Consider the following 14,349-nt stretch of genomic DNA (forward strand, 5'->3'; position numbering starts at 1 on the left):
ACCAAAACTTTCGCACCCCCATGCAGTACCTCCACAGACCCCCTAGGGGTCGCGGACCGCCTGTTGAAGACCTCCGCCATAAATGATTAATATAAAGGAGTTACCTGGCCAAGGAGAGTCCAGCCAGTGTTTGATGTGGAGGATCTTCTCATCTTTGGACTGAGCATAAGCCTCTTCACAGATTTTGTCATATCGAGCTATTTCCTCCTGAGAGACACAGGTTTGAATTTCATAAAGGAAAATGTGTGAGGTTTTGTGGTATCTCAAAATATAATTAAATCTTATGAATTGAAATTCAGTCTTTAAGCGATGAATAATAGATGAATAATAATTAAATGAAATGCTCTACATCAGATGTTGGTGAATTACCTCATAGTGTTGTATGGTGACAACTCCTTCAGCAATGAGTTTTTCTGCAAACTTCTGCAACACTCCTTTCTGCTTTTTTATCTGCTTGTACATGAGTGGCTGGGTGAACATTGGTTCGTCCATCTCATTGTGGCCGTTACGCCTGTAACAAACCTGCAATCCAAACATTTAATGACACAATGGCCCCGGTACATAACATATAAAACCTCATGTTTAAGTTAATGTGGAAACATCCCGAGTTGCTCACATGTGCAAGAAATACGGAAAACATGTCAAAAAATGTATTTAATTAGTTAGGAATATTTAGGTTTCTGATGCAGGAACACATTAAAAAAGTAAAATATATACATTATTGTTTACAAATATTCCACATTTTCTTTTATATAGATCCAAACGGAGAATTCATACATTTTGTCTCTTTCATGGCTAATAAAACATTTTTGATTTCTATAAAAAAGGATATTGTTTTATAATTCATACATACTTAGGATGCAAAAAAATTATGTCATAATTACTTATCGAAAAATGGTTACTAAAAAATTATATATTAAAAAAATTAAATTAACTGTTGTAATGTTGCTGCCATCCACTAGATGGCACCAAAATAGCATCCATTTAACCACCAAGCCTCTTCTTGCAGCACAGTTTCTCCCAGCATTGAACACTGGGTCACATTAGAAACAGGGGGCTGTATCACAGCTAGCATCCAGTTTAACGTGGAAAACACTGACAGTATGTCAGAGTGACACATCCTGTCATTAAATGATAGTTGTACACATGGCCTAGTTCAGGGGTCACCAATTAAAAACCAGCGGGGTCCGAATAAAGAAAATCATCACCAGTAAAGGTCCGGAGACATTTTTTATTATAATCTGTTACTTTAAAGCTTTTAATACTGAAATAAAATGGAGGTTTTTATGCATCCATGTTATACATTGACTTTTTAAATAAAAAATATAAAAAAATAGAATGTTTTTCCATTTTGAAATCTAAATTGTTTTTGAAGTAGCGAACAATCTTTCAGTTTGGTATATAGACAATTTCCTGACTTTTTTTTAAATAAAACACCTGAACTGACTGTTTTTTTCTTCCTTTTTTCTGTCTTAATGTTCGCAGTGGGCTTTATAATGCCCTGCAAGGCTTTAAACCTGGGTTTGAATGGAGACTAAGACCATTCTAAAGCACATATCAAGGAGCTAATTTTGAGCCTGGATCCATGTCATGGTGTTATTGTGAAGTTTAATTAAAAGCACACATTTTCACCTGAGAACTGATGATGTCAGCTGTGTTATAGACCCTGGCTGCGTGCAATGAAAAGTGTATATGATGATAAAGTAGTGCATCTCAATCTATTTACTTTATCTATTACTTTATTGTATTTTCAATAGGCTCCTAGGTCTTTTGTACCAAAACTCACTGTTCAAAACGACTTCCAGCAGTTCACTGTACATTGGACATCATAAATGTTACACATATTTTATTTATCTAGTTTTCCTTCAGTAATCTTTCCTGTTTTGTTATATCTTATAAATTAATGTAATAATGTGAAATATATTTGTGTTCATTCAGTCGGTATCTAATATAGGTAGCAAAATAAATTATATAATATATAATGGTGTAATAATTCTTTTTTTAAATGCATCATATTTTCAAATAACTATTCAGCTCCTAATGTTAATGCTACGATCGCTTTGATACAAGACAAAAACTGAGTTTGTTGTAAAAATAATTGCAGCTTATTAAAAACTTATTAGTTGATGAATAAGTTGGATCAACTTATTGATCCAACTTATGGACTTGAGAATAAATTATTTATTAATAACTTGTATTCCTAATACATACAGTTAAAAAAACTATACCAGATCTACGACGACGTCCTTGTGGAAGGTGTTCCTCCACTCTGCCGCTACGTTACACACAAACATCACAGCCTCTGGGTCGTCTGCGTTGACGTGGAAGATGGGTGCGTTCACGACTCGGGCCACATCTGTAGGGTATGGGGATGAGCGGGCCATCCTGGGATCTGTGGTGAATCCAATCTGCATGCATCACAAAGGGCCATAAGGTGATTTATTGTGGCTGCAAGTTTGACGTTCGAAACCTAAACTCAACATAAACTTATCATGATTCATCGTATGGAGTTTTTTTGATTGTGGCCGATTCCAGTGCGGACATGTCATCGGGAGAGATGGGTTATTTTCTGCTGCCCTGACCTGGCCAGCTCAGCGGTTTATGATCGAGTGTTACCAGTTGTTCTGTTTTGGCCAATTTTCTTTAAAAACTGTCATTTTTGCATTTCACTTTGCCTTACTAATTCTCCCACAGACAGAGCAGTAGTGATAAGGGAGAACAACAGACACACCCCACAAATCCTCCTTTCCGTTTCTGTTTCTGTTTCAACCGGACAGACAGAGAAGCATTCCCTTACAGTTACGAGAGATGGTCAGGAACCAGCAGGAATAGAGAGGAAGCGGAAAAACAACAAAGAGCTGCCATCAAAAAGTAAAATAATGCCGGCAGAGCCAGCGGACTCGCCCCCGGGGCGCCGGCGTGGTGGCGGCTAGGGGGGCTTCCTCGGGGCTGCCTCTCCTACACCTTGGTGGGGGTCTGATTTCCGGGGCTGGCCCCTCCTTGGTGCCTTCGCTCTTGGGGTCCCTTTGGGTGCCTGGGGCTTTGGGTCTCCCGGCGCTGGACTCAGTGCTCTGGGGGGTGCGCCTCTTCAGTTCTCCACAACCACTATTGAGCATTTTTTCTATGGATAAACTTTACATGCACAAGTTCACCCTCACAAACAACTACAGGTGCTTGGCTCCAGGTACTCAGAGATTCACTTCCATACAGAAACCCCACATTCATATCTTCAGGTAACACAGAGTACATGTCAGACTTAATAATATTACTTTAGCGATAGTTTCAAGGTGTTGCTTTATTGTATATCTCGTATCGTGTCTTTCGGTTGTGCTGTTCTTTTTACATCTCGTTACAGGTGATGAAGCAGACTGAAAATGTTTTGTCATTGTCTCCTTTCTATTTTCTCTTTCTTTCATCTTTTCTTTTTTTTTTTCTTCTTCTGATTTCTGCTCTATTTCCATATAAACTGTAAAACTCCCTGCATAATTATAATAAAGCAATTTATATGCATGAAACAAGTGGAGCAATATGGCAATTGCCATACTGCTCCACTTGTGAAAGTAAAATCTGTTGGGCTCTTTTTGGCATCAAGACAATTATTCTTATTGCCACATTGCCAGACAGGACACTGTAAAAAAAACAACAACAACAAAAAAAAACAGTAAAATAATGTTAGAGACTAGGTAAGACATAAACACCCTAAAGTGTTAAAACACTAGCACGGCCTATCCAGTACAACTAGCTTCATGAGAAGGTTAGGGCCTGGTCACACTTTAAACGTATGCTCGATATCCCATAATCTTCTAAAACACTAGCATACGCTGGACTTTCTATTTATTTTTTCAATTTTGGGCGCATACATAAAGTATTCATAACGAGTCCAGAACTTATGTCCAACGACAGCCTAACTTATAAATAAAGCATAACAGCATAATGCTCATTAAACGATGCAGAAGCATTATTTCATGGGCATTACGAAGCATCAGTTAAAGCTGCTTTTATGCAACCATGAGGAGTCCGGCCTGCTTAAAAAGATTACTTTGATCGCGGTCTTAACCTAGCTTCTGTTTACCCACCGCTCAAAAAAAAAAGAACAAAAAGAAAAAGAAAGAAGGTTTGGAGTCGCAGCAGATTCAGCTTCCAGTCTGCTAGGACGTTTGTTGGTCTTTATACCAAAATGCTGCCGAGACGCCATTATACAGTAGCTGGAAGTTAGAGACATGTTCAGCGCTTGTCTGGAACACAGCAAATACGTTGACATGCGTTGGAGAGAAGTTCTTGATAAGTTACACATAAGTTATGCACAAGTTACTCATAGGTTTCAGATAAGCTAGACGCCATGACATGAACTTACACTCAACGTACGTCAACGATCAGATAACTTATCTAACTTATGGCCCACATATGGCATACGAAGACAAATTTTGAGCATGCCCAGAATTTTCCAGCGTATTCATAACTTAATGTACCCATAACTTATCCAACGTATGCCAGAATTTTTGCCAGATTTTTCGTACATCAGGCTGGTCTAAATCATCAAGGTGTGACAGGGGCTTTAGATCCACCTTAAGGAACCATTTTATATGATAATTACAATTATAGATTATATAATAATAGCAATTCTTGTATTATATAATTTTATTTGTCAGGTTAAATCCGGCAATAAATAACAGATTTGTGGCTATATGAACATAGCAACAGCGCATGAACAGTCAACAGGCTTTTGGATCTATTATTTGTTTAGTTTTTTTAACAAAGGAGGGGAATATAGCATTGCCAGTACTGTAACTAGCCTTTATTTTTCTGTATTTTTCAAATGTAGTCGAACAGAAAATTGGGATGGGGGGGATTGAACCTGTGATGGTCGCGCCGAGGCCTCTGGATATACTTTTCTTCTCTCCCACCTCTCTGCCTGCCCAGATGCATCTCCTCCTCACTCCCCGCTTCCTAATACTTTTCTTACCTTTAACCTTTTCCTCTCTTAGCCAAAGTAACATAAAGCTTTACAAGACTCATTTCTTCAAGCATTCTCTAGATGGAACTTTTTTTAAAAACATTTTTGTGTTGTTTTAATCATATCCCAGAGAAGGACAAGTCCACATCAGAACTTGACGCCTTCCTTCACCGCATGTGACTTCAACAAGGTTCTACAGAGGACGGCTGTCATGGAAACTAAGATTAACGGACTGGAAGTGAGTGTGGAAGTAAATACTGGTTACGGAAATGATACGACCTTGTCACTGTCGACCCTGCCAGTGTCTCAAAACACTGAGACAATAACCAGGCCAGTAGCTGCCAAAGGAAAAACAATCTAACCCAGGTCTGAAAAGACACCCGACAGGGCAAACGCCTCATTTAGATTACAAAACTTGGCCAAGACTTCAGAGAAACACATCTTCTACTCCAAGTGCAAAAAGCTGTATTTCCAAAACAAAGATAAGTAAGAACCCACTGAGATTACTGAGAATAAAGGTATTCCGCTAAAAAACGGGTTTGCTGCCTTGCTAGACGACTTTGAAGGAAACAGCCTGTTTCCAGACAACAGCCAAAGGTATGACAACATTTAGCCAAAGATAAATTTAGCCTCATAGCAAACCAGCTACTAAGCCAAAAACATTAATAGCACCTGATGATGCTGTGAATGGGATGAAATGCTTCTGCAACTTAGATATATCGTTTTCATCCTCCAGAATCTCATATTGGTCGGGCTCTAGTTTTCGCTGATAAGTGCAGGTCTCTACCTCATTCAGATTAAAAGCAAATACCTGATTGTTGACCACCACATGGATGGTGCCATGGGTGGTGTAGGACGGCAGGTCCGATAGGTGGAACGTCTCGTACACAATTCCCTGGCCTGCAAATGCGGCATCCCCATGGAGCAGAATAGACATCACCTGAAAAGAGTTTCAGATTTTAAGCCTGTCTATTATCAGGAAAAACGTTTTTTCTTTGACTCCTGAGTTCACCGACCCGCTTCCCATCGGTGTCTCCAGAGTAAAACTGCTCAGCTTTGGTCTTCCCCTGCACCACCGGGTCCACAGCCTCCAGATGGGATGGGTTGGCCATGAGCGACAGGGTGATGAACCGATCACTGACTCGGTTCATCCTCCGGTGATACATACCTAAATGATATTTCACATCTCCTGAGCCCTAAACACAGACAGCAAACAGTTACAGCACATGGCTCTACCTACTGGTTTTAAAGATTAGAGGGAAATCATAATAAAGAGAATATAAAAATTGCTAAAAATTCCTTCTTTAGTTATCTATTCCAGATGAGCCAAAAGCTCCTGGTGTTTCTGGCCTAGACACAACATAAACAATATAAACAAAGTGCTATTTTCCATGTTGCCATTATGTATGGAGTACAGCTCGTTCCATTATTGTTGCAAGCAAAGGAAATATTTTCTAAATTAAAAAACAAAAAAAACTAAAAAATTGAACTGAAATTTGAAAAGTATTATATCAGAAACACAACTTTGTTAAACTTGTTAATTTAAAAAAGGCATTAAAAGTGTATTTTTTTCCCCTCTGATATGTTATATTTTAAACTTTCTTTTAAAGTATTGATGCTTGCTCGCAACAAAAATGCTACAAAATCGACTCCATTATAATAATAATATTTGCTTTAAAGTGATGATATTTAGAAACTTATCTGGAGATAGTTCCATTAACAAAAACATATGTCTGCCCTTGATCTTATTGTTCAAACCTCATCAGCAGCCTCCAGCTTAGAGTCGAACTGGCAGAAGATTTGATCCAGTTCTTTCCGGATGACATTGGCCAGCACGTTCAGCCGGCCTCTGAAAGAAACCGATAATAACAAAAATCACATTTAAAATCAGTGAGGATACTTTGCCTGACAGAACAGTCCAAGGTAAAAAATTATCCATACACTGGAAGCATTTTACATTTTGATATATTAGATCTACAAACTTAAAGTTGCACTGTCTTTGCATAAATAAATATAGAGTAAAGTAATTGTAAGTACTTTTAGGGGTGGCCAGTGCGTTGCATATATATTTTAGGGCCAGGCTGAAATATTTGCTTTAGAGCAGAGGTCTTTAACAGGGGGTCCGCGACCCCTAGGGGGTCCATGGAGGTACTGCATGGGCAGGGGTTGATGTTAAGGATTTTTACCTTTCACATTTCATTTGCCCAGAAAAAATTTTTACTTGCCCAGTATAATGTTTGATAAATATAGCTCCTAATATTCATTTTTTGTATATATATCAGTGAAAACATGTTTGTTTTTTAAATGTTTTTTGTAATTCAGTATTTTTTAAGTTTCCAGGTTCCTGGTGTGTATATGCATGCGTCAGATAATGAACCCAAGCCTACATTACCGTGTTAAAATGCTTTTCAATCCTTCCTGCACATTCTTTTCAAACTAAACTTTGCTTGAAACTGTTGTGTGCTTGGAAAAATATAAATTGTAATGTTAAAAATCTAAAAAAAAAAACTTGACAGGTTAAAAACTAAAGATAAATCACAAGACAGAAGTCAATGTCACAAATTAATAACTTTTATTTTAGAGTCACGGTATGTTTATACAAGATGATACTATTAATATAATGGGACTTTTCTAGAGAATCATTATACATAGTTATTTTATACAGGGTTTCCACAGTCTGACATCATTTCAGAATTCCCTGACTTTTAACTGACTCAGGATTAGTTTTCCCTGACAAAATAAATGCAGCCATTTGTCGTTTTGGTAACTACATCAAAATTACCGCTAGGTGGACAAAAATTACGCCATCTGGCGGAAAATCACCCGGCTGTTTCAAATCACGCGAGAATGTGTACAAAACAACAAAGATGGCGCCGGCAGCGCTTCTGGGTCGTTTTCATCGAATGTCGGTGATTTTAAAGTAATTTTGAGCGATAAATCTTTTTTTTTTTGCGATCATTGCACCTTGCCCGACGGGCAAATGCAATGAAATTTGTACTCTCCCGACAATAAAAACTACTTGCCCCGGGAGATAGGGTGATGGTTAACATCGAGCCCTGATGGGGGTCGCGAAAGTTTTGGTTGACTTTTTTTTTTTTTTTTTTTTTACATATTCCCCCATGCAACTTTATCCACGAATTGAAATGTCTTTAAATCCACACTAACACACTAATTGTCTTTCAGTCATCAATGCACACATTCAGCGACACACAGGAGCTCTTTCAAGCTGGACACCGTTTCATTCACAACACCTGTCCCATCAACCAGGAATCAGAATCAGAAATACTTTAATAATCCCAGGGAGAAATTACTTTAGTTACATGACTCCACCTGTAATAGAGTGACTATAGGACCAGTTTGATAGAGTACTATTTCATACAATTTATATAATTAGGGGGTCCCTGCTCCATCTCTCCATCAGTTTGGGGGTCCTTGGCCTGGAAAACGTTAAAGACCCCTGCTTTAGAAAACACCCGCTTTTAGGAATAGCGTTTTATATTTTCTGTACCTGTGAGGCATTCCCAGGATCACACTCTCCACTCCACACTGACTGGACCTGTCAATGATGGTCTTAAGGGCCGGGATGAGCGACTCGCAGCCTTCTGAACCGAAGCGTTTTTCTGAAGACCACTTTCTCTGGAGGAACTCCTCAAACCTGCACAGGTGAGAACAGATGCATCACAGAACTGAGACAGTGGTTCTGATACTTCCAGACTCTGAAAGAGAAGAACCAAACAGACCGACCTGGTGGACCGGATCATTCTACCAAGCAAGGTTCTCTTCTCTTCCAAAGAAAACTGCATGATTCCAGGTGTTTCGAACTTCTGTCGGATCCACTGGCACTGCTCCACATCGTTTATGAACATGAACTCCACTCCGATATGCTGACAGTAGGCTGTCTAGAAAACAGAAAGATGACTGGCTATGTGCTGGACTAAAAGTCAGGTGTTCTAGTAAAGGGGCGATCAAGAAAGATTTGTCCAAATAATGTAGTGGAGGGCCGCACAGGCGCAACTTTCTGATGGACTGGTGTGGACATGTCCCCACCAGTAACTTTAACTGCTTTTACCTCCTTTCCGCTCATTTACTTTAGCCAAAGGTAACAGAGGTTAGGTGCAGCTAACTGTTTGGAGCGTTTTGACAAATGTTTTTTTTTCCTCTCTCCCGCCTCTCAGTGTTTTATCGCCCGATCTGTCGCTTTGAAACATCTGATTTCACTGCGTACCGAGTAGCTACGTGGTTGGAGGAGAGACACACAGCAGCACTCAGTGAATATTAACCAGCAGCTACTTTGATGTTTAATCTTTTATAGGGCACTCATCTCAAGCAGATAGTGTTATTGGAATCTAGGACAAGACCTTATTACCTTTGTAACATTAAAAAATATGGATATTTTGATAGCAAAAATTAATATCAATGTAATAACAAGAAACGCCAACTTGCCCAAATATATTAAGAAAAATAACAAAAGTGTTTCTATAAGAAATTCATGAAAAACATGAATTTCTTTTTTTTTTTGGTACAATATAATCTTAGAGGCATTAATGCCGATACTGGTAATTACATTTTTTAGTTTAGAAACCTAAATATAATTGTAAACTAGGCTTATTAACTTTTTAACTTTACTCTTTGACTTTTAAATCAGCTTTTTACCTTTTCTTCTTGACTTGTTTTTTTTTTCACAACTTAATTTGCAAAAGTTAATATATCATTCAAGGCCAATTGCATGTTTCCTGGGTGTACTCCATTTGTAAGGGGTATGTAAGTGAACAAAAATGCTAACTTGCCCTTTAAAGGGTTAAGTAAAAGTTAGAGGACAGGTTGTGTAAAAACATTTGAGATCATGCCACCAAAAAATCTGTTCTTTAGACATACAAAGCTTTTTCAGCTAAAACGGCAAAAGATTGTAAGTTTATACAAGTTAGTAATATCATGCACGAAGCTTGAGAAAACAGTTTGTTCTTCTTTACAACTTAGAAAAGCTGGGCTTCTCAGAGGACCATGACTCCCAGTTACAGCTTAAAATGTTTTCCTATTATACAGACGGAATCTGACTGCAGAGCTTCTACATATTTTGAAATGTTGTTGCTGGCATCATTATATTAGTAAATAGGTTCATAAATGTTTTTTAAACAGAGCACAGAGAGAAGCAGGGAGAGCTGCAGATTTAAAGATGAGCATATACACCGTCAGACCAGTATACCTATAGTCAATAGGAATGCAAAAGACGTCAGATTTGCGTTTATCCCTTTAGTTTTTTTTAATGAAAAATAGACTTTAAACTACCTCAATGGGCGTGTATCCCTTTAGTCATGCACAAAAAAAAACAATTTAAGGTCAGATCGCCATATGCTTGTTTTTTTGTACATGACTAAAGGTATACATGCCCGTTGAGGTAGTTTAAAGTTTATTTTTCACAAAAAAACTAAAGGGATAAACGGGTATTGACTATGGGTATGCTGGTCTGACTGGGTATGCTCATCTGTCAGAACACCGGCACTTCAGGAATACTCCCGGTTCTCCCTATGGCCAGTCTGGGTATGTCAAACTGAGACATCTATAATTAGAAGTGGGACACTTTTTCTCTTAGCAGCAAAAACACACTAACAAATGAGCAAAAAAACGTATTTATAACTGTCAAAATCGTAAGTAAAGATGAAATTCCGTGTGATTTTGCAAACATAAAAAAAGTTAACCTTTTCTTTTAAATTCTGGAGGAAGCAAATGCATATCATGACTGTCTTTGGCAGAATTCAAATTAGCGGTTTTAATCGAGGCTAATCTAGATTAATTCCAAGATTACATTGAGGTAAATCTAGATTTAAAAAAAATATATATATCTATGCCAACCACTAGAATAAAGTTTAAAATACTTAGTTAGTAATTGACCGTTTATAGTGAAAAATGTGCAACGTACAAGGAAATATTAAAAATAAAATTACAGTGAAGTGCTACAAAGTCAGCCTATCTGGTTGCTGTCCTGCATGTTTTAGATGTTTGTTTTCCAAGGAACCATTATTTAATCCAGGTGTGTTAAAGAAGGCTGCACACTACGATTTTTTTTTTTCATCTATTGTGTGTGTTTTGATTATTTTAGCAACACTCCTACCTCGAGGCGGCGAATAATCTCTCTGAGTGACAGAGAGCTCTCACTGCCGCCGATGTAAGTGGTTGTGGGAAGCCGGAAAACCTTGTCCAGGTCATTCTCTGTTAGTCCGTATAAACCTGAGGAAAACAAGAGATCTTCTTAAACAGAATCTAACTAAATATAAATTTGATCTGTGTAAAGAGGTGAAATGGAAACAGATAAGGAAGGATTGCAAACCTGAGAACAAAGAAAACCTCTATGGGGAAAACTAAAGGAAAAAAAAAAACTTCTGAATATCTGCCTTTAATCTTATCATCCAACTGTAACATGGCAGATTACATGAACCGAGGAATCCTGCTGAAAGGACTCCTTCCAGGAAGTAAAACCACAGACCCCGCCAGGTGGGGCCAAACTCCTCCAGAGTAACAAACGTCCCTGGGGCCACACTTTGAACACTCCTAATCTAAGCTGTCTTTATCAGACTCTAAGATAACTCCTTAAAGAAGGAACAATAAGTTCTGCATTCGGGTCTCCTCAGGGTTCTAATCAGCTGTTCATTCTGCTTACAACTCAAACATCAGCTTTAATGGCCTCGGAGTTCCTAATCACTTTCCTCAAAGGTTCCTGGAAAGCATGATAATATTTTCCTAAAAGCAGAAACACTGCCTGTTGTTTTACTGGATGTTTTATACAGCAGCAAAATTTATCCCACTGTAATTTAATCTGACTTACTGTTATTGTAAAGATTACTTTACTTTCTCAAAAATCTTTAAAGATATGTTTGACTTATTTTTTTTTTTTTCAGGCTTTCTGGAAGTCCTCATTTTTATTCTTATTTTGGCAGCTTAGCTACTTTAGTTTACTATTTGTACTTTACTCAGATAATTTACAATTTTGAGGTACCGTACGTTGTCACCAAACCCACCAAATGATTTTAATTTAGATTTAAGGATGCAAGTTATCATTTAAAGAATCAACCTAAAGTTGATCGGTCTTAAAGATTACTAATAAACAATTGATAGGCAGCAATTACCTTAAAAACTTGAGGATATTTCCATAGCATGGAGGGCTAAATATTATTTCACAATATGGCAGCAAAATATAATGATCATAGTACAATATCATATTTTAAGATAAATTTTAAAACTGGACTCCATGAAATGAACTCACATTATCTACTTTCCAATCTAAGTTGTTAAATTCAAGCATGACATTTTCTATAATTTTACAATCTTTAATGTAATGTGGTCCACTTCTCTGTCATCACATCCTCGCCTTTCAAGCACAGAGGAGAAGTTGATGCTGCTCCACCATGCAGCGAGGCTAAATAGGGGCTATTTAAATGATAGCCTAAAGACTTTATTCAAGTGCTAATATTTACAAAAAAAACAAAACAAAGTCTATTCCACATCCTTGCTGCTATTAAAATCTAAATAACTCCAGACAGAATTCTAAATCAATTTATGTGTCTTCTGCACCGTGCCTTTACTTTGGCATTACTTCTCTTGCAAATACCAGCGAGCCTCTGTTTAAGAATGAACAGCGCCCTCAAGGGAACAGTGGTAACATTACAACACTGAAAAAAATTCCTTAAAAGTGGATACCATAAATAGGATGAAACAAACTTTATTGTAAAAAATATTTATCGAATATTTGTTTAGTCCAGAAGCACTAACGAGGGATTCCTAAATATCCATTATGTGATCTTTGAGCCAATCTGACTGTATGAATGGTCTCTGTAAAGTTCCTTCAGATGACATGTATTGCCACGTAAGGAGTGCTAATGCGGCTTTTTGGGAGACATATCTCATATACTTCACTTTTTGACTGCTGAGCTACATTTACTGCTGCTGTTCAGGTTATCTCGGTCTGAAGTCAGTACTTTTTTCTCTGATATCTCTAAGTTACTCTGTCAAGCAGATCTTTAAAACACAGCTTCTACTGCTGCACTTTTCTACTGGGTACTTGTAGTGTTCACAGTTATTATTTCTGGTAGTAAGGCGTAGCTAACCTAGGCTAGATTCCCACAGCGGGGATAAACACAGCAGGTTCGTTTGAATCACCCGATTTAATTTGGAGGTTTTTAAGAGGGAAACGCTCGCACAACAGGATGAATACAAATCCTATAAAATATTTTTATCTAAAACTTAATGAAGAGAAAAAGCTTCTCCCAGGATAAACAAAGTGTAGACAGGTTTATTAGCATTTTAGAAGATACCCACTGTATAAGGTTATATTTCTCCATTTTAGTGCTCTGATGTTCGTACGTTATGGGATGGACTACGCCTTCGTCTAACTTCCTCTATTTTCACAGCAGATACTAAAATAAGTTAAAGGACATTTTAAAAGATGTGAATACGTTTAAAGATTGAGAAAAGAAATTTAAACAATGCATAAAACATTAAAAACTAATTTAAAAAACAACAGTTTTAACTAACCTGAAAACCTTTTTTAGTATGAAAAATAGAATTTTTTTTTTTCGAAGTCCATTTACAGACATGTTTTTTTTCTTGCAACAATAATGGAACATAACTCACTCCTACATATGTTTGAAAAAAATCTGGTCCCTCTTTTGGAAATTATAAAAAAAAAATAATGTACTAAACTGGTTGACCCACGTGCACATTGGTCACTGCGTGGCCAACCCCATAAAAACCTTTCGGCTCCGTCGCTACTGCACAGAACATTCAGGAGGAAAAAAACGGACAAAACAAACAAACTGCTGGTTAGGTGTCCAGTTAATTGCCATCCCAATGATTTCAGGTCTCATCACTGACCCCTTGCCTGACCTCTGTGACCCTTTCACAGAAAATACACAATAACACGAGTAACCATGGCAACATTCCATTAGAGGTCAGAACAATCATCTGGATGTGAACTCGTAGGCCCAAGCCTTTCATCCGGCACAAAGACAACATGTGACCAGAAAGCACACAGTTTTTCACAGCAGTAAAGGTCAATGTTTGTCATTTAACATTTTTAACAAAACATGTTTAATCTTGGTTCACCTTATTAAGTATTCTCTGAATCCAAAACAGACTGTTTACAGGAGCAAACTGTCTTTATAAGGACAGTACAATCAGTGGCGATTCTAGACCAAATATACCAGGGGGGCAGGAGGGGGCCAGGGTGTTTTCATGGGGGCACAGAAAAGCATGGAATAAAAAAAAAACAGGGAAAGGGATTCAAATATATTAAGAGAGCTGCATCAAGTGAAATTTCTATTCAATTAGGTTTAATAAAAATTATATTTCTTATTAGGTCAATATACATTCATATTTTAGAAATGTTTATATATTTTTCACTT

General features: G+C 37.6%; 1 protein-coding gene across 2 annotated transcripts in view; it reads right to left on the bottom strand.

Moving 5' to 3' along the window:
* ogdhb (oxoglutarate dehydrogenase b) overlaps positions 1-14,349 on the bottom strand; it is a 43,488-nt gene that overhangs the window by 12,260 nt on the left and 16,879 nt on the right. For both annotated transcript variants that reach the window (XM_038296643.1, XM_038296642.1), the window contains 9 exons: positions 11,064-11,179; positions 8,699-8,853; positions 8,463-8,609; positions 6,713-6,803; positions 5,971-6,150; positions 5,766-5,894; positions 2,229-2,408; positions 370-522; positions 105-207 (listed from right to left, as the gene is read on the bottom strand). In XM_038296643.1, the coding sequence (XP_038152571.1) occupies positions 105-207; positions 370-522; positions 2,229-2,408; positions 5,766-5,894; positions 5,971-6,150; positions 6,713-6,803; positions 8,463-8,609; positions 8,699-8,853; positions 11,064-11,179 (1,254 nt within the window). The remainder of the gene's footprint in view (positions 1-104; positions 208-369; positions 523-2,228; positions 2,409-5,765; positions 5,895-5,970; positions 6,151-6,712; positions 6,804-8,462; positions 8,610-8,698; positions 8,854-11,063; positions 11,180-14,349) is intronic.

The sequence above is a fragment of the Cyprinodon tularosa genome, unplaced genomic scaffold (assembly GCF_016077235.1).
Source record: "Cyprinodon tularosa strain WSP-4 unplaced genomic scaffold, ASM1607723v1 ctg374, whole genome shotgun sequence".
NCBI classification, from domain to species: Eukaryota; Metazoa; Chordata; class Actinopteri; order Cyprinodontiformes; family Cyprinodontidae; genus Cyprinodon; species Cyprinodon tularosa.